At 47.9% G+C, this 18,281-nt stretch overlaps 1 protein-coding gene and 1 non-coding gene across 9 annotated transcripts in view; both read right to left on the reverse strand.

Moving 5' to 3' along the window:
• The window catches only part of PARP16 (poly(ADP-ribose) polymerase family member 16), a 28,207-nt gene extending 11,655 nt beyond the window's left edge, over positions 1 to 16,552 (reverse strand). Inside the window, exons 1-2 of one of the 8 annotated variants that reach the window (XM_054450198.2) lie at positions 15,777 to 16,552; positions 500 to 637 (exon numbers count right to left, since the gene is read on the reverse strand). In XM_054450198.2, the coding sequence (XP_054306173.1) occupies positions 500 to 637; positions 15,777 to 15,950 (312 nt within the window). In that variant the 5' untranslated portion in view covers positions 15,951 to 16,552. Of the gene's footprint in view, positions 1 to 499; positions 697 to 1,216; positions 1,903 to 15,776 lie in introns of those variants that run through there. The other 7 variants (XM_054450199.2, XM_054450200.2, XM_054450201.2 and 4 more) reach the window with 7 other exon arrangements.
• Positions 14,987 to 15,117, reverse strand: LOC129014900 (small nucleolar RNA SNORA24). Its single transcript, XR_008494422.1, has one exon. It is a non-coding gene; the product is annotated as a small nucleolar RNA SNORA24 (small nucleolar RNA).
• Positions 16,553 to 18,281: the final 1,729 nt, after the last annotated feature.

Consider the following 18,281-nt stretch of genomic DNA (forward strand, 5'->3'; position numbering starts at 1 on the left):
TCTAGGAGCTATTTATTGCCTTATCTACTTTAGCACCCAACATCTAGTGGGTGCTTGATGCCCATATGAGTGAGGTTAGAATAAATGAATGAATAAATTTGAATTCAACAGATGACAACAGTGAAACCCAGAGATTCACTAGAGATTCACTAGGAATTAGCCACCCAGCCTGGACCTGAATACAGATCTCCTGACTCCCACTCCAGGGCTCTTTATGGTATTTTAACATCTAACACAGAGGTACTGAAATGCGCCTGGTACCTACTCAAGGTCACACAGCTGAGATGAGACAGAACTCAGCTTTGTACAGCCAGTGGGAAAGCTCCTGGGCCTGACTCCAGACACAGAACTAGAAAGTCTAAAGGTGAGGACCAGGAATCTGCATTCTCAAGCTGCCCAGGTCACTGGTACACAGGGAAGTCTCAGAGCCACTGGATTCAGTGCTGTCCTAGAGCCCTTAGGCCCCTAAAATCTGTGATGCTATGGACCAAAGTCTCACCTCTGCCTTCCCTGCACTGTGGATTGTCAGGACCTTTGAGGATAAAATCCAGCTCACCAGGTCCCAGGCCCGTTTGTGGTTGTCTCCGGAGGACTGGAGAAGTTCTTTCAGGTTAGGTAACTTGCTGGCATCTGCGAGCTGAAGCGACGGAACTTCCATTAGCAAGGATCCCGGACACAGTGATAATCAGGGGCCCTCTAGTGGGAAGGCAGGCAATGTTCACTTGTTGCACGTCTCAAGGGATCTCCTGAGAGGAAATTCACCGGTCTACAATCCCCTTTCCAAATAATACTAAACTTTACAAGCTCTAAAATCTGAAAGGTTTTTTTTTTGGTGGGTTTTTGTTTTGTTTTGTTTTTGAGACAGGGTCTCACTCTGTTGCCCAGGCTGGAGAGCAGTGGCATGATCTTGGCTCACTACAGCCTCTGCCTCCTAGGTTCAAGCAATTCTCCCACCTCAGCCTCCCGAGTAGCTGGGACTACAAGCGCGCGCCACCACGCCTGGCTACTTTTCATATTTTTTGGTAGAGATGGGGTTTCACCATGTTGGCCAGCCTGGTCTGGAGCTCCTGACCTCAAGTGATCCGCCTGCCTCGGCCTCCCAAAGTGCTGGGATTACAGGCGTGAACCACCATGCCCAGCCTTGGTGGTTTGTTTTTTTTTTTTAACTCTTTAGGTACCAAACCTGACCTGAGCTGATGTGAGGTTTAATCTTTACCTATCCCCTTCCTGTTAGGATCGATGCATTCTGCTGCAGGAATATTAACATGCCATGAGTATGGCATGCCACCCACTAGAGGTGTGACTGAATACATGATATACGCACATGTGAGTAAAGCACTACATTACAAAGCCTTTTCCTTTCTGTGTGAGAATTAGTTAACTTGTTAAGTTGTTCCCCTGGAGACTGGATAAAGGTAGTATGACAACTACATACGTAACCAGGCAACACTGCTTAAGGTAAAAATGACCCAGCATGGTACACGGCATCTGGCCTGGGAGGAACTGTAAACGGGGAATGCATAACTTTGGGTTTCCCAGAGTGTGACAATGTTTTGTTGGAACACTGGCAGCTTTGTTGATGACATTCTCATGAGTGAGACCAGCCTCTGAGGAAAATGGAGCTTCACTTAGGCCAGAGCAGTTCCTGCACCCACCCTATGTGGATCTCATCTCTTTACTCCCAAGTTTTCACTTTTGGGGGCAAAGATTAGCTCTTGGACCTCTATGTGGACCACTGCAAGAACTTCCACAGAAACAGAGCGCCTGATACTGTGCTGCTAAAAGCTGTCATCAGTCCTAGAGCCTTTGGATTTAGGCTGATGTCCCGTGGGACCTGTGATAGGACTCAGCCTAGTTGTCATTGCAGCACATTATTTACCATTCTAAAATCAGGAAGAATCGGAATCCTGAAACATATTCAGTGCCAGGATTTCTGATAAGGGACTGGGGACTTGGACTAACAGATAGCAACAAAGTGTCTGTAGCTTTTGCTCAGAAGTTATGACTGACTAGAGGTCAAACCTCTCCAGCATGGCATTTAAACACCTCTAGCCTAATCTCAACCCCTTACCATCCCCTCCATTACAGACTGGTTCTATCCAGGAACATGTCTTGTTCCAAGAATACCCCTTCCCCCACCTCTACTACCCAGGCACTTGTGGTCCAAGAGACCACTCTCTCCTCTAAGCCCCTAAAGCCCATTGCCCCAGTTCTCCCTTCCGAGTATGGCCAGACACCTGGAGGTCAAGAACTGTCTTGTGTTTTTTCAATTCTCCTCTTTCCTGGATGCAGAGGAAAGAGCACGAACTGTGGAATCAGATCTCAGTCGGAATCTCTGTTGAGCTTCTATCTCCTCTCCAACAAGGCAACCTCTACCTCGACATGGGGCTGTCAGGAAGATTGAAGGTCACAGAATCCCAGGGCTTGGTCTATACATGTCCACTTCTTTTCTTTCCACTTACATTTCTCCCCAGACAACTGTCCTCCCAAACCCTGGCAACCTTTCCTTCTGTTTTGCAAGGGATGTAGTTGGCACTTCAAGAATACCTGTGGTGGCCGGGCGTGGTGGTTCACACCTGTAATCCCAGCACTTTGGGAGGCTGAGGGGGGCAGGTCACGAAGTCAAGACATTGAGAGCATCCTGACCAACATGGTGAAACCCCATCTCTACTAAAAATACAAAAATTAGTTGGGTGTGGTGGTACGTGCCGGTAGTCCCAGCTACTCGGGAGGCTGAGGCAGAAGAATCACTTGAACCCAGGAGGCGGAGGTTGCAGTGAGCCAAGATGGCACCACTGCACTCCAGCCTGGTGACAGAGAGAGACTCCGTCTCAAAAAAAAAAAAAAGAATACCTGTGGTTCTTTTCCATTTTTCTAGAAAATTGACTGTTACTGACTTTGGGAGTTTTTCTTAGCTCTGTAGTTGAAAATTAGAAACAGAGCCAGGTGTGGGGGCTCATGCCTATAATCCTAGCTACTCAGGAGGCTGCGGTGGATTTCTTTAGGCCAGGAGTTAGAGACCAGCTAGGGAAACACAGTGAGATGGCTCTAAAAATAAATAAATAAAAAGAAAATTAAAAACATCTTAGGGCCACTTTATTTCTATTTCCAGAGATTCAATCAATAGCCTCATATATTGTAATAAAACTAACTCAGGTTGGGTGCAGTGGCTCATACCTGTAATCCCAGCACTTTGGGAGACTGGGGTGGGCGGATCACTTGAGGTCGGGAGTTTGAACCAGCCTGACCAGCATGAGAAACCCCGTCTCTACTAAAAATACAAAATTAGCCGGGCGTAGTGGCACATGCCTGTAATTCCAGCTACTCGGGAGGCTGAGGCAGGAAAGTCGCTTGAACCCAGGAGGTGGAGGTTGCGGTGAGCCGAGATCGCGCCATTGCACTCCAGCCTGGGCAACAAGAGCAAAACTCCATTTCAAAAAAAAAACACCAACTATCTCTACAGGCCTCATGAGGTATCAGTGAAAATCTAATATTTATTAAAAGAAAAAATTTTTTTGGAGACAGGGTCACGCCCTGTTGCCCAGGCTGGAGCGCAGTGGCACAAACACGGCTCACTGCAGGATCCATTCCACCCCCACCCGAAGTGATTCTCCTGCGTAGCTGGGACTATAGGCACATGCCACCATGCCCAGCTAATTTTTTTTATTTTTAGTAACGATGAGGTCTTGCTATGCTGCCCAGGCTGGTCTCAAACTCATGAACTCAAGTGATCCTCCTGCCTCAGCCTCCCAAAGTGCTGGGATTACAGGCATGAGCCACCAAGCCCAGCCTACTTTTTTTTTTTTTTTTTTTTGATAATGGATGTATGAGCCTGGGCACAGTGCCCTACGCCTGTAATCCCAGCACTTTGGGAAGCCGAGGCGGGCAGAGCTCTTCAGTTCAGGTGCTCAAGACCAGTACGGGCAACATGGCGAAACCGCATGTCCACAAAACAAAACAAAGAAACAACAAAAAAAAATTAGCCGGGCGTGGTGGTGTATACCTGTAATCCTGGCTACTTGGGCTGAGGTGGATCGCTAGAGCCTGGGAGGTAGCGGATGCAGTGAGCCATGATTGTCCTAATGGACTCTGGCCTGGGTGACAGAGTGAAACCCTGTCTCGAAAAAAAAAAAAAAAAAAAAAAGGATGCGTGGAGTGTAAATGCTCCATGAGTATTAGTGCTATTTCTATGCCTTGCTTACTGTTCCACCCCGCCTGCTTCATCCCAAGGCTGCATGGCCTTGCATGATTCAGGGAGCATTTACTAAGCATCTACTTTGTGCCAGGCCCTGTGCTTATAGGAGGGGGCATTAGATTTAAAATAGGCCCCTTAATCAAGTGAGGAGGCAGAAAGGTAAATAATAATGACTTAAAAGTATTCATTGTCTTCAGGGTTGGTGGTTCATGCTTGTAATGCCAGCACTTTGGGAGGCCGAGGCAGGCGGATCACCTGAGCTCAGGAGTTCAAGACCAGCCTGGCCAACATGGCAAAACCCTATCTCTACTAAAAATATAAAAGTTAGATGAGCGTGGTGGCAGGCGCCTGAATCCCAGCTACTCTGGAGGCTGAGGCAGGAGAATCCCTTGAACTCGGGAGGCAGAGGTTGCAGTGAGCCAGTGAGCCATCCCTGCACTCCAGCCTGGGTGACACAGCGAGACCCTGTCTCAAAAAAAAAAAAAAAAAAAGCATTCACTGCCTTAACAAAGTTGGATACAAACTACTAAGAGGACAAGGTGGGACTTCTGTTGGGTAGGGGCTAAAGGAAAAGGGGGTGGGGTTGGGACCAGCTTCACAGAGGAGGTACTGTATGATCTGGGTTTGCTATACGAAACCACAGAAGTATGAAAGCGCAGCATGTAGCTGGGGAAGTGGGTGGTGGCATGGTTAACTGTGCAGTTCTCCCAGGCATCTGGGGCTCTATTCCTCTACTAGCTATGTGACCTTGAGTGAGGTTTGACTTCCTGTGTCTCAGCTTTCTCAAATACATAATTGGGATAATATTAGTAGCTACTTCATAGGGTCCCAGTGGAGATTAATCAAGTTAAACAAGTGCTCAAACCAACAGGAAAGTATTAAGTACTCTAATGTTAGTGTGACTGCCATGACTGTCATCATTAACAACAGGTGATTCTGTGTGGGGAAGTGGTTGCCAAGAGGAAGAGTGGGAAGGTGACCTCAAATGAGGTCATCTCAAATGATCCTGTGAAGGACCTTGTACTCCACTTGGGAACCCCAAGCTTTGTTCTGTAGGTTATATCAGAGTCACTGAAGACACATCCCAAATGGTGTACCCTCAGGTAGCTACCCATACAGGACTGCTGCCTGCATGGTCCAAAGGGCACTCATCACCCTTCCTTCTTTTCTATTCCTTGTTATCTCAGAGCCAGAGCTGAGTCATCTTCTCTCCCAAGATTACTACTATTCCCATTACTCCTCTCCTCAAAGCCTACCTGTGAGTCACAGCCCCTGCCAACAGTCCATATCTAGGCCCAGAGAGCCCCCACAAAAGGACAGTCAACTAGCCAGGCGCCTTTCAGGGACTCAGTCTGGACAAAGGGGAGAGACGCCTCCTAGCTCCAAGCTGGACCCAGGCCTCTTCTAGGCCCTCCTACTGCATCTGCCCAGACAGGGTCCCTGCTGCATCCTGCCCTCCTTGCTCCCCACCATCTGTCCACACTCTTTAACTCCTCAACTGACCTTCTTTATGTCCCATTTCACTTTTCGTGTTACTCTGAAAAATAAATCTGCTTCAACAATTTAATAGGATTCTTCCTCTTGTGACTAAAACCTGAATGCATTTTAGCAGGGCCTTTTGGGAACCAGGCACACAGGTAGGGTTGCCATTTAAAATACGCTCTGCCCGGTTAAATTTGAATTTCGGATAAACAACAACAACAACAAAAAAAGACCTATTTTTTTTTTTTTAAAGATGGGACGGGGTCTCACTCTGTCACCCAGGCTGGAGTGCAGTGGCAAGATCACAGCTCACAGCAGCCTTGACCTTCCAGGCTCAAGCAATCCTCCCACCTCAGCCTCCAGAGTAGCTGGGACTAAAGGTATGTGACATCATGCCCAGCTAATTTTTTGTACAGACAGGGTTCCACCATGTTGCCCAGGCTGGTCTCAAAACTCCTGGGCTCACGCAATCCACCAGCCTCAGCCTCACAAAGTGCTAGGATTACAGGCATGAGCCACTGTGTTCAGCCAACAAATTTTTTTTTAGTATAAATAACCCATGCAATATTTGGGACATATTTATACTTAAAATCCCAGCAATCTGGGAGGTCGAGGTGGGTGGATCACCTAAGGTCAGGACTTTGAGACCAGCCTGGCCAACATGGTGAAACCCTGTCTCTACTAAAAATACAAAAAATTAGCCAGGCGTGGTGGCGGACACCTTTAGTCCCAGCTACTTGGGAGGCTGAGGCAGGAGAATCACTTGAACGGGGATGTGGATGTTGCAGTGAACCGAGATCACACCACTGCACTCCAGCCTGGGCAACAAGAGTCAAACTTCATCTAAAAAAAAAAAATTGTTGGTTGCTCATCTGAAATTCAAATTTAACTAGATGGCCTATATTTTTATTTGCTAAATCTAGTAATCTTACCCTTAATAAGGCCCTTAGGAATCCAGTCTGGCCTCTTTGCTTAACAGTACCTCCTGCCACTAACTTCCTCCCCACCCCCAATGCTATTCCTCACATGACCTGTGGCTTTCTTCCTCTGTGCTTCTGTGGCTGCCTAGCATGACATTCCACTGAGTCTTCAAGGTCAGCAGTCACCTCCCACGTGAAGCCTTCCCTGACCACCTACAATCTCTGTACTCAATAATTGTATTCTATGTTCAGCAATTACAGCAGAGCCCCATGTTGGTACCTGACCCTCTGGGGCCAACTCAAATCCGGTTGGGACAAACACTCCCTGAGGCCAACCACATCTTACTTACCCTGGAGCCCCATGCCAGCCTGGAACCTGGCATGAAGTTAAGAACAAAAGAGTAATAGCTACTATTTATTTGAACCCTTACAGGTGCCAGCCAGCAGAATAAATGCTTTGCATGAATTTATTCTGTTATTTCATGTTATTCTCATAACCTGTTTTGAAGATGAGGAAACTGAGGCTTGGAGATGCTCAGCACCTTGCCTAGGGGCACACAGCTATTCAGTGGCAGGGTAGGGATATGACGCCAGGTGGCCCGACTCCAGAGTCTATTCTCCTGCCACACCCTCCTACCAAATGAATGGACAAATTTAGTGGTGGACTGAGTATTTTAGCCCAAAGGAACAATTCCGGCAGAACTTTTAAGAGACTGCTTTGGGAAGCTAATCAGGTATGATATTGGAATTCCCCCCAATCCCAAAATAATATAACTGAGATAACTACTGGCTGTGCCTAAGCCAAAGGTAGGGAGAAAGATGTATGTAATATGCAGTATAGGGGTATGTGGAAGAAATCACCATCTAGGCAAGCATTCTGAATCACACGTCAGTACATGGCAGTGGAAGACATTTGCCAACTGGATCCAGGAGAATAATTGTTCAAGAGGAAGGCAGGTATTTCCAGGGATAGGGAGGATTTCCTACTCCAGGTGGGAAAGAGCACGGCAGATGGGCAGAGAAGTGAGCAAAGTGTGTCCCAAAAAGTGCTCCTGGGCTCAAATGTCCCCCAGGGCCTGAGAGGTAAAGAAAATGAGTAACAGGGGAGCCCGGGAAAGAGTTGTGAAGACTGTGTTGAACTGGTGACTCCGGCCTCCATTAGTCACCTAAGGCCAACCAACCCTGAGCTCCAACTGCTTCCTGCCCTAGGGCAACCTCCACCAAAGGTGGTAAGGCCTCAGATTTTTGTTTCAAAAAGAAATCAACAAGCTGTCTTTTTAATTTCCCAATTTCTAAAAAGCTAGAGGACAAACAAAACCCGTCAGCTCACAGGCAACACATCTGCAGCCTCTGCTATGGGGACTAAGGAAGGATATAGCTGGAGAGACAGTTGGGGGAATCTGAATGGTGAGCAGAGCTGAGAGCCTCAGGGGTTTGGGAAGAGAAGCGTCTTAGGAAAGAGGTAGTTCGGGTGAATAGGCCTCACAGAGGAAAGAGAGGACCAATGAGCTACAAGGAGGCAACTCAACCTCCTTGCTTGGAGCAGGAGCAATCACCTAGATCACAAGCTCCTGGGGAGGAAGTGGCCCAGGAATCTGTGTTTACAGATGTGGGTACAAGTGATTCTTATCATCAGGAAAAGCTGGAGATACTCAGGTTTAGATCTTAGACAATGTTGTCCTAGAAAGGTGCGGCAGCAGGAAAGAACAAACATCTGAAAAACATACTTGTCTAGGAAAGTGTCAGAGGTCACAGTTACTAGACGTGGGTGGAGGTGCTGAGAGGGAAATGAACCAAAGGTCTGCCAAGGTCACCATTTTCGGGACCACGGTGACACCCAGAACAGTGGGGCAGGGGCGATGAGTGGAGCTGGAAGGCTGCTGAAATGAAGGCTGAAGAGGTGGACACCACAGGTACAATTTGCTTTGCACAAACCTACAGTATGAAAGGCCAGATTTGCCAAAACAGATTAGGGATCAGAGTCTACAAAAGAACTCTTCACAGGAGGAGCCAGCATGGGGACCCTAAAGGGTTCTCCTAGGAAGCAGGGGTTCTCCTAGGAACTTTTAAAAGTCCTAGTGCCTGGGAGCAAGAGTGGTGTGCCATCACCACATCCAGTGATTAGCTGACGGTGATGAAGATAATAATAAAACCTACAACCCTGAGCTGTTAGGAGGATTAAATGAGCTACGTGTAGAAATAGCTCAGGACAGTGCCACACAAACAGTAAGTGCTATTAGTGTGGTACAGGTGTTGGTTGCTATATTATCAATCAAATGCCCTCTCTCTGCTGCTGCTCACCAATCTGCTGAGGAAAGGTCTGCATTTCTGGGATGGTTGTAAGGAAAGAGATGGCTGGTCCTAGAGGGATGGATCCCACCCCTTCATCCTCCATATCACCATTCCCATTAGCTGATATCTTTCTAGACACATACCTACCCACTGACAGTCACATAATATTATATGTATCTATGTCTGTTTCCGTATATTTTCAGACCTGTGTACTTTTTCTCCTCCACTCTTCAGATGCCATCTTTGAGAGGAGAAGAGAAATAAAAAGGTAATCTGAGAGATCAAGAATCTTACCTTGAGATATCAAGTATAGACCTAATAGGCACTTTTATTATTAACAAATCTAATTGTTATCATTTCCTCACCATCCAGCAGGTATGGGTGCTCATGAAAATGATCAAATCAGTTAATAGAAAAATAGAAAAGCTACATATTATCTGTAAGCAAACAAACAAAAAATCTCAATGCCCAGGCTGCACTTTAAACCAATCAAATCAGAATTTCTGAGGTTGGGGCTCAGACGTCAGGGTTTTTTTTTCCTTAGTTTCCCGCGTGATTTCAATGACAGCCAAGGTTGAGAGGCTTGTAAAGAATGATCTTTCCAAACTGGGCTCAGTGACACAACTCCTGCTTGAGACCAGGAGTTTGTAGACCAGCTAGGCAACATAGCGAGACTCCTGCCTTTTTCTTTTAATCCAATAATAATAATAACGATCTTCCCCAGTTAATGTCAATATTCAATTTCCAATATGGAAATAAGCATCGAAAGCCTTCCTTAGAAAGGTTAGCCATGAGCCGGGTGCAGTGGCTCACGCCTGTAATCCCAGCACTTTGGAAGGTTGAGACAGGCGGATTGCTTGAGTCCAGGAGTTTGAGACCAGCCTGGGCAACATGGTGAAACCCCATCTCTACTAAAAATACAAAAATTAGCCAGGTGTAGTGGTATGTGCCTGGAGTCCCAGCTACACGGGAGGTTGACGTAGGAGGATCGCTTGAGCCCGGGAGGCAGGTTGCAGTGAGCCAAGATCACACCACTGCACTCCAAACAGGGAAACAGAGCAAGAACCCATCTCAAAAAAAAAAAAAAAAAAAATTAGCCATGGACCAGCAATTTCACCTCTCAGAATGTATCCAAGAAGACAACAACAGATATAAACAATGATTAATGTAGAAGGATGTTTATCAAAGTATTATTTATAAAAGCAAAATTTTAAAATTATAAAGAAACCCAAAGGAAGGACTCCTAACTGCTAGGGAGTGGAGGCACAGAATAAGGTGGAAATTTCAGGTGTATCTTAAAGGATGAGAGGGAGTTTGCTTCAACAAAGATGGGAATGGCATTAGGAGGGGTCAGGACAGAGAGGAGCTTATATGTGCTTTAACCCAGACACTGGGGAGTCATGGTGTCTAGACAGTGCAAGCCAGAAACCAGAAAGAAGGGAAAAAAAGAGAAAGACTCCTTACTCCTCCAGGACAAGGAGGCCCAATTAGAGCAGTTTGGCACCCCAAATGAGAACAAGGTAAGCTTCATGCAGTGCTTTTCAGACTTCACTATGTGTACAAATTGCCCAGATTTGTGAAAATGCAGATCCTGACTGGATAGGTCTGAGGCAGGGCCTGCTTTTCTAGTGAGCACCCAGGTGAGGCTCATGTTGCTGGTCCTCAACCACACTAAGCAGCGAGGGCCTGGAGCTAACACAAAGGAGCCATTCCCACACACTTCCCACCCCCAGAAAGGGTCTACAGGCTAATGGAGAACCAGAACATGCTATTTCGGGAGGGAAAACAGAACAAAAAACTTTGCAGGTGTGACTCTGTCAAGTGATAAACCTGAAGTTTGGAGGCCAATGGTTAAGGGGTACAGGGAATCCCAAGAATGTTACAGGTTCTCTCATCCAACCCTGGTCCCAAAAAACAAGGTGAGAAATCCTGAGCCTGGGTATTCAGCACACACACAATGTGATTCCTCAAACATTTGATAAGTACTTCCCAGGCCAGGCACTGGAAATACCAAGAGCTCCCAGTGTAAAATCAGAGAGCTGGCCAGGCGCGGTGGCTCATGCCTGTAATCCCAGCAGTTTGGGAGGCCGAGGAGGGTGAATCACCTGAGGTCAGGAGTTCAAAACCAGCCTTGACCAACATGGTGAAACCCTATCTCTACTAAAAATACAAAAATTAGCTGGGCATCATGGCATCTGCCTATAATCCCAACTACTAGGGAGACTGAGGCAGGAGAATCGCTTGAACCCAGGAGGCAGAGGTTGCAGTGAGCCGAGACTGCGCCATTGCACTCCAGCCTGGGCAACAAGAGGGAAACTCCGTCTCAAAAAAAAAAAAAATCAGAGAGCTTATCAGAACGAAAATGGTCTCAAAACAAGACACCTCAGGGATAATTTGGGACTTTGAGGACAGTGGTAAGATAAGGCTAGATCAGACCTAAAGCCAAGAGCTTGGTTCAGCAGTGGGGAGTTCTCAGGAAATCGCCAATCAATAAAGTAATTTAAGTCACAGCTCTAATTTTTGGAAACTGCAACCCTTGTGTTATAGGTGTGTAATAACACCTCACAGTGTGGAGAAAGATTTAAATGACAGAAAATGGTAAACTTTCACATTACTTCCTAGTGCTTTTAGCTGAACAAATGAAAGTGAGAGACTTTTTTTGAGACAGGGTCCCACTTTGTCACCCAGAATGGAGTGCAGTGGCACAATCACGGCCCACTACAGCCTTGACCTCCTGGTTCAGGTGAACCTCCTACCTCAGCCTCCCGAGCAGCTGGGACTACAGGCATCCACCACCACACAGGCTAATTTTTTGTAATCTTTTTATAAAGATAGGGTTTCACCATGTTGCCCAGGCTGCTTTCGAACTCCTGGAATCAAATGACCCGCCCCAGCCTCCCAGAGGGCTGGGATTACAGGTGTGAACCACTGTGCCCAGCCAAGAGACTTTTTAACAGCTCCATACTTTCCTTCTTCAGGTAACTACAAAATGATCTAGCCAGTCAATTCCAGACCTGATTCCCTTTTCTTTAAAAGTTAGACTTTGATTCAGATACAGGTCCAGATGCCCAGTTCTCTGCATCATTTCAGTAACATGTGGCATGTGGCAAAAGGAGGCCTAAAGTGTGTGTTTATCTAAGAATGTATGCATGTCCCCAGAAATGGTGCCAGGTCCCCACCTGTGAGCAGTCTTGCTGCTGACGGCCATGCCTACAGACAGCCAAGAATCTATGTGGTCCGGGCTATTTTCCTAAACAATGGTGCCCTATAAGGAATATGGCAACAGAACTGGATGGTAAGAATCTGTGTTTCTCCAGTAGCCCTCAAGAGAAAGGGTAACTGTCTGGGACTGGTACAATAAGCCCTATGGGAAGGGCAGTCTGTCTCTGTAGAGGAGGTGGCTTTTTGGGGCAACCTATGTTGCTGATGCTCTCTTAAGGGATTACAAGTGGGGCGAGGGAGAGGGGGGAGGATGGGCCCCAAACAGAGCAATTGATACCTTTGCAGAGGGGTGAGGGATAGAGTGAGATCTATCAGGGGCACTTTTACTTTACTGGTATCAATTGAATTTTTTATAATGAGAATATATTCAAAAATTACTTGCATAATTAAAAATAAATTTTAAAAAGCATGATCCAAACAACTCCACAGGCCCCTTTGCATATATCCCATATTCACCAAACAAACCTGATTCCATTTGCCAAGACCTTCCAGCAGAAAGGAAATAAGTTGAGCATTCTAGTCCACTTGGAGGTATGTTTCTTGGTAAAAATTAAAGCTGCACTGTGGCCAAGTGCAGTGGCTCAAGCCTGTAATCTCAGCACTTTGGAAGGCTGATGTGGGAGAATTGCTTGCGCCCAGGAGTTCAAGACCAGTCGGGACAACATAGTGAGACCCCATCTCAATTTTTTTTTTTTTAAAAAGCTGCATTGTGAGTTTGATCCCTCTGACCCCAAACACTCCTCCCAAACAGGTCCCTCTCTCACCCTGCCACCACAGGTGTCTTTCTGGATCTCACCCCTATACCCTCCCCTGCCCAAGGATAAAAATCTCCACAACTTAGCAGGACATGTGTAGCCCTGCATGCTCCATAGGCTGGCCTCATGCCTCATCTCTTCCTGTTCCCCACAACAGTCACACTAAATCACAGTCTTGTCCCTCTCTGTAAGCTCACACCTCCTGGCTTTCTGACCATCCTGCTACTCCTCCTGGAATACTCTTTCCCTCTTCTCTGCTCTTGAAGTTCTGCCTTGGGTCTTGGCAAGGCATCAGCCTCCACCCCTAGATGGTGTTCCCTGAGCCTGGCCCACAGCTGAGAGCTAGGGGGTGTCCTTGCTCTGGGCTTCCATGTTGTATAGCGCTTACCTAGTATGAGAGGTTAACACTGTTAACCTCTCCACGGGTTAATCCTGTATCCTTAGCACCTGTCCCATAGCAAACACTCCATAAGTATCTGTTGCCAAAACTGAAGGAAGTTTCATATCCAGGGCCCTGATATAACACACTCAGAAAATTGAGTACCTGAACCTGCAAGAACAAATCTTGAGGGAAGTCAGTCAATTTGCCTCTTTCTCCAACCTCCCACTTCCGGTACCCTGAAACGCCTGTGCACCGTGGTCACCACTTGAGATGCCTTCAACACATCATTAGGTGGGCTACCAGGACCAGGTCGGGCCAGGAGGCTCAGCCTTTGTCCCTCAACCTCCTAGGAATGATAGCAAAGGAGGAACCAAACGCTGATGATTTCATCAGAGATAACGCTAAACACGTGTTGATTCTAAATACCTCCTTTAATCTATCAATGTGGTTCGTGCCATTAACTGATTGCCTAATATTGAACTAATTTTGCATTCCTGGGATGAACTCAACCTGGTCATAAGTAATTACCCTTTTTCATACGTTGCTAGCTTTAAGATCCTAATACCTTGAAGATAATTTTTGCATTTATACTCATGACATTGGCCTATAATTTTCTTTCCTTTTTTTTTTTTTTTTTTGAGACAGTCTCGCTCTGTTGCCCAAGCTGGAGTGCAGTGGTGCGATCTCGGCTCACTGCTACCTCTGCCTCCCAGGTCCCAGTTCAAGCAATTCTCCTGCCTCAGCCTCCTGAGTAGCTGGGATTTCCGGCATGCACCACCATAATGGTGAGACAGGGTTTCACCATATTGTCCAGGCTGGTCTTGAACTCCTGACCTCGTGATCCACCCACCTCAGCCTCCCAAAGTGCTGGGATTACAGGTGTGAGCCACCGCACTTGGCCTATAATTTTCTTTTTTTGTATCACCCTTATCAGATTTAGGGTCAAGGTTATGCTAGCCTCTTTTTTAATACTCTGTGTAAAACTGGGAATTATTTATTCCCTCAGTGATTGCTACAACTCACCAACGACACCAGCTATGTCCAGAGTTTTCTTTGAGGGAAAATCTTTGACTACTAATTCAACGTCTTTTTTTTTTTTGAGAGAGAGACTTGCTGTGTTGCCCAGGCTGGAGGGCAGTGGTGTGATCACAGCTCACTGCAGCCTTGACCTCTTGGACTCAAGCCATCCTCCCGCCTCAGCCTCCCAAGTAGCTGGGACTACAGGCATGTACCACCCCACCCAGCTAATTTAAAAAAATTTTTTTTGCCTAGGCTAGTCTCAAATGATCCTCCTGCCTTGCCTTCCCAAAGTCCTGGGATTACAGGCATGAACCACCCAGCCTTTTTCTTCTTTTTCTACAATAGTTTAGAAAAGTTCGCCCAATAACCTGGCACCCTCCAGGTTTTTTCGTTTTGTTTTGTTTTGCTTTTTTTAATGGAGTTTCATTCTTGTTGCCCAGGCTGGACTGCAATGGCGCAATCTTGGCTCACCACAACGTCCGCCTCCCGGGTTCAAGCAATTCTCCTGTCTCAGCCTCCAGAGTAGCTGGGATTACACGCATGTGCCACCACGCCCGGCTAACTTTTTGTATTTTTAATAGAGACAGGATTTCTCCATGTCGGTCAGGTTGGTCTTGAAGTCCTAACCTCAGGTGATCTGCCCACCTTGGCCTCCCAAAGTGCTGGGATTACAGGCATGAGCCACCGAGCCTAGCCCCTCCAAGTTTTTAACAGTGAAGAATGTTACTTGTGCAAGTCAGAATCTGATACCAATTAAATAGTGACAGCTTTGCTGGTAAACAAGAATATGCTCTTCCATGGCTAGGAAGGGAGGCTGCCACACTTGACAGGTCCCAAAGATACATGGAGTTCAGTGTCTTTAACGAATATCAGCTATTGGCTATTTCAATTTTCTGCTTTTTATTGAATCGATTTTGGTAAGTTATATTTTTCTAGGCAATTCCAAACATTTGGATTATAAGGATAACTGATATCTTGAATGCTGACCCAGAGGTGAACTCTGCAAAAAAAGTGCCTGGTGAATCAGAGAAATAACAGCTTACATATTTACTGGATGTTGCAGCTTATAAAAGTACTGCCCATAAATCACCTCATCTGAAGACCAAGGTCTGGGTGGCTTTGGTCATTTTTTGGTGTCTAATTATTTGCAAAAGGATGTATAACTTTCTAGCTAAGTAAAACAGCTGATTCACATCAACCCTATTCCTGGCCAGGTTAGAAAATCTGTGGAGGACTATGCAACTATTCCTCACTTCAGTCCCCGGAGTCATTTGTCATTGACAGGAGAGAAGCAGCCACCAAGTGCCTTGGGAGTGTGCGTTGACATGAGGGTTTTAGGAGTGTTAGCTCATGGAAACCTTCCCCAAGGCAAGGCCAGGCCAAGCCGGGAATGGAAAGTCTGGGGGCTGTCATGTTTACTAACGCGGATGGAACTTGCCTCTACCTGTGGTTCCACAGGGCACTTGGTCCAGGACGCAGTGGGCAGCGCCAGGACAAAGCACACTCACCAGGGATTCAAAGTCCTTACAGTCGCCGCGGGCGTAGGACGAGGGGAAGGGCCGCAGCACCGAGTCGCGCTTGTAGCTCTGCAGGGCCGAGGCGAAGAGGCTGCACCGGAGGTCGGCGGCCAGCATGTCGCGGCCCGCCGCCTCCCTGGCGGCCGCCCAGCCTGAGGGCTGCATCCCAGGTCACTGCGCGTTGCCGCGGGAGACGCGCTGGTTAGGGGCAAGGGCGAGCGTGCGTTCAGCGCAGGGACTGGGCCCGCGGACAATGGGCCGTCAGGGGCCGGGTTCTCAAGCCTGGGGTGGAGCTAGGCAGGGGGCTGAGATGACAGGGGTGAGAACGTGCCGACAAGGGTCCTCTCCCGGAGTCTGGGCCGCGGCTCGCTGCCGAGGAGAGAGACCGAGGCCTGGACCGCGGGTCGACTGGGAGGTTTGGCCCAGGGATAATGGGACCGGGGTTGGGGGGGAGGGGTTCCCGGCCTGCGGGAGGGGCTATGACAATGGAATGACAACCGCGGGAACGTGCTGACACGTGTCCTCCGCGGAGGCCTGGGGAGGGAAGCAGCCCCAGTGGGACGGCGGGCAGAGCTCACTCTCCGCAAAAGGCGAGGCTGCTGCGCCGCGCGCGCCTTCCTGCCCCGCCTCCCGCCGCGCCGCCGAAGTCCCGCCTCTCGCCTAGCTGCCCGCGGCGCCACCTGTCTTCCGCCTGCAGCTCACGTCCGCTTGCCTTGCCCGGCCTACCTCCCCTCCCGCCGCCGCGCTCCCACGCTGCTCCGCGCTCCGCCCGGCCCAGCCGCTTCGCGCGCCAGCCCGCTCCGCCGTACGGGTTGTGCCCGCCCCGCCCAGACCCCGATCACCCGCAGCTAGGGAGAGTTGCCGCCGCCAGGGTGTGCCGGGCGACGTCGCCCACGCCCCTGCCAGCCATCCTCACAGCAGCCCTGGTAGAAACTGATGTGGGCACCCTCTCGACCCGCCCCTGTACTTGTCTTTGTCCCAGCTCTGCGGGCTGAGCCTACTTCTCTTCCTTGGGGTTTTAATGCTACCTATTGTGTCTCTCTTGAATCGTTTCCCTCCAAAACTGCACAGAATGAGCCATTTAACACCCAGGGAAACTGAGGCTTAGAGTGCTGCAACGCTTGCCCAAGACCCCACAGTCAGATGGGTAAATCTGGGATTCACACCGAGGTCTTTGGAAAACCAAAACTTCCTCTGCTTTTCAGCCTCCAGAATTCTCTGAATTGCTTGTCTCTGGCCTCAAATGCCCCAAGATCCTCCTTGGGAGGCCTCTCTGACAGGGAGCGTGGGGGAGAGCAGAGGGGCACTGACTTAACTCTGCTGGAGGGTAAGGACTAGACTCCCATCCCCTCTCCCTACTCAGAACCTTCATTAGAGAAAACCCCAAAGTGTGACCTCATGGTCACACGCAAATCTAAACACAGACCATTGTGCTTAGACCAACACACCGCACACACTCCTACACTGCAGGATCTTCTGAGGAAGAAACTTCTCCTTCTGCATCCAGGCTGTGCTGGGCCCTGGGCTCAGAGGAGAGGTGGTCCCATGCCATTGGATTGCATCTATGACTTCGGGAGGTAGGGCGAAGACTGGTCCCCCAGACACCACAGAGCTTCCCATCTTTTTTTGCCAGGTAAAGGTTGGGGGCTGCTCCCAGGAGCCCACATCAAATCTCTGTTTGCTCTGAGGCCTAGAACCACAAGGCCCCTAGTACTTCAAAAGCCCTGGGGGTTCTCATAGGACCCAGGAACTCTAAGGTGGCTTCTGAAGCTCAGACCCCAAGAAGGGAGAGCTTGGAGTGGGGCAGGAGACCAGGGAACCATCTCTCATTCCACCTCTTCTTCATTGCAGGCCCTTAGACAAAAGCCACCCTCTGATACCTCCTTGGCCTCAAGAATTTTGTTGGGTGGATATATAAAATTTGCTTATCTGAAGATATTTCTCACATATGATATGAGAATCATAGTGATAATATTCACATCACAGGGTGGTGTGGAAGGGCCTCTGATGGCCAGCATTCTCATGACTTAGCTCATGCAGAATATTAGAATTTTTTTTAATTCTTGTCAATTCCATACACACAAAGTTGAATTTCATTATAGTTTTAATTTGCATTTACTTGATAGTGAAATTGAATGTTTTTATGTTTACTTTATTCTCCTAGATTTTATCAGAATTTGCTAAGGTGGTCTCAGAACCACATTTCTTGTGGAGGGGTTTCAGCCCTGCTTATATAAATTTGATATAATCCACAGACCATACAATTCACCCATTTAAAGTGTACAATTTAAGTTTTTAGTACATTCACAGATATGTGCAACTGTCACCACAATCAATTTTAGAACATTTTTATCACCTCAGAAAGAAACTCTCTACACTTAGGCTATCACTGCTCTACCCACCCCACCATGTCGCCCACTCCTAAGCAATCACCAACATACTTGTTTTTTGTTTTTTAAGAGACTGGGCCTCGCTATGTTACCTCGGCTAGAGCAC

This window comes from Pongo pygmaeus, chromosome 16 (genome assembly GCF_028885625.2).
Source record: "Pongo pygmaeus isolate AG05252 chromosome 16, NHGRI_mPonPyg2-v2.0_pri, whole genome shotgun sequence".
Lineage (NCBI taxonomy): Eukaryota > Metazoa > Chordata > Mammalia > Primates > Hominidae > Pongo > Pongo pygmaeus.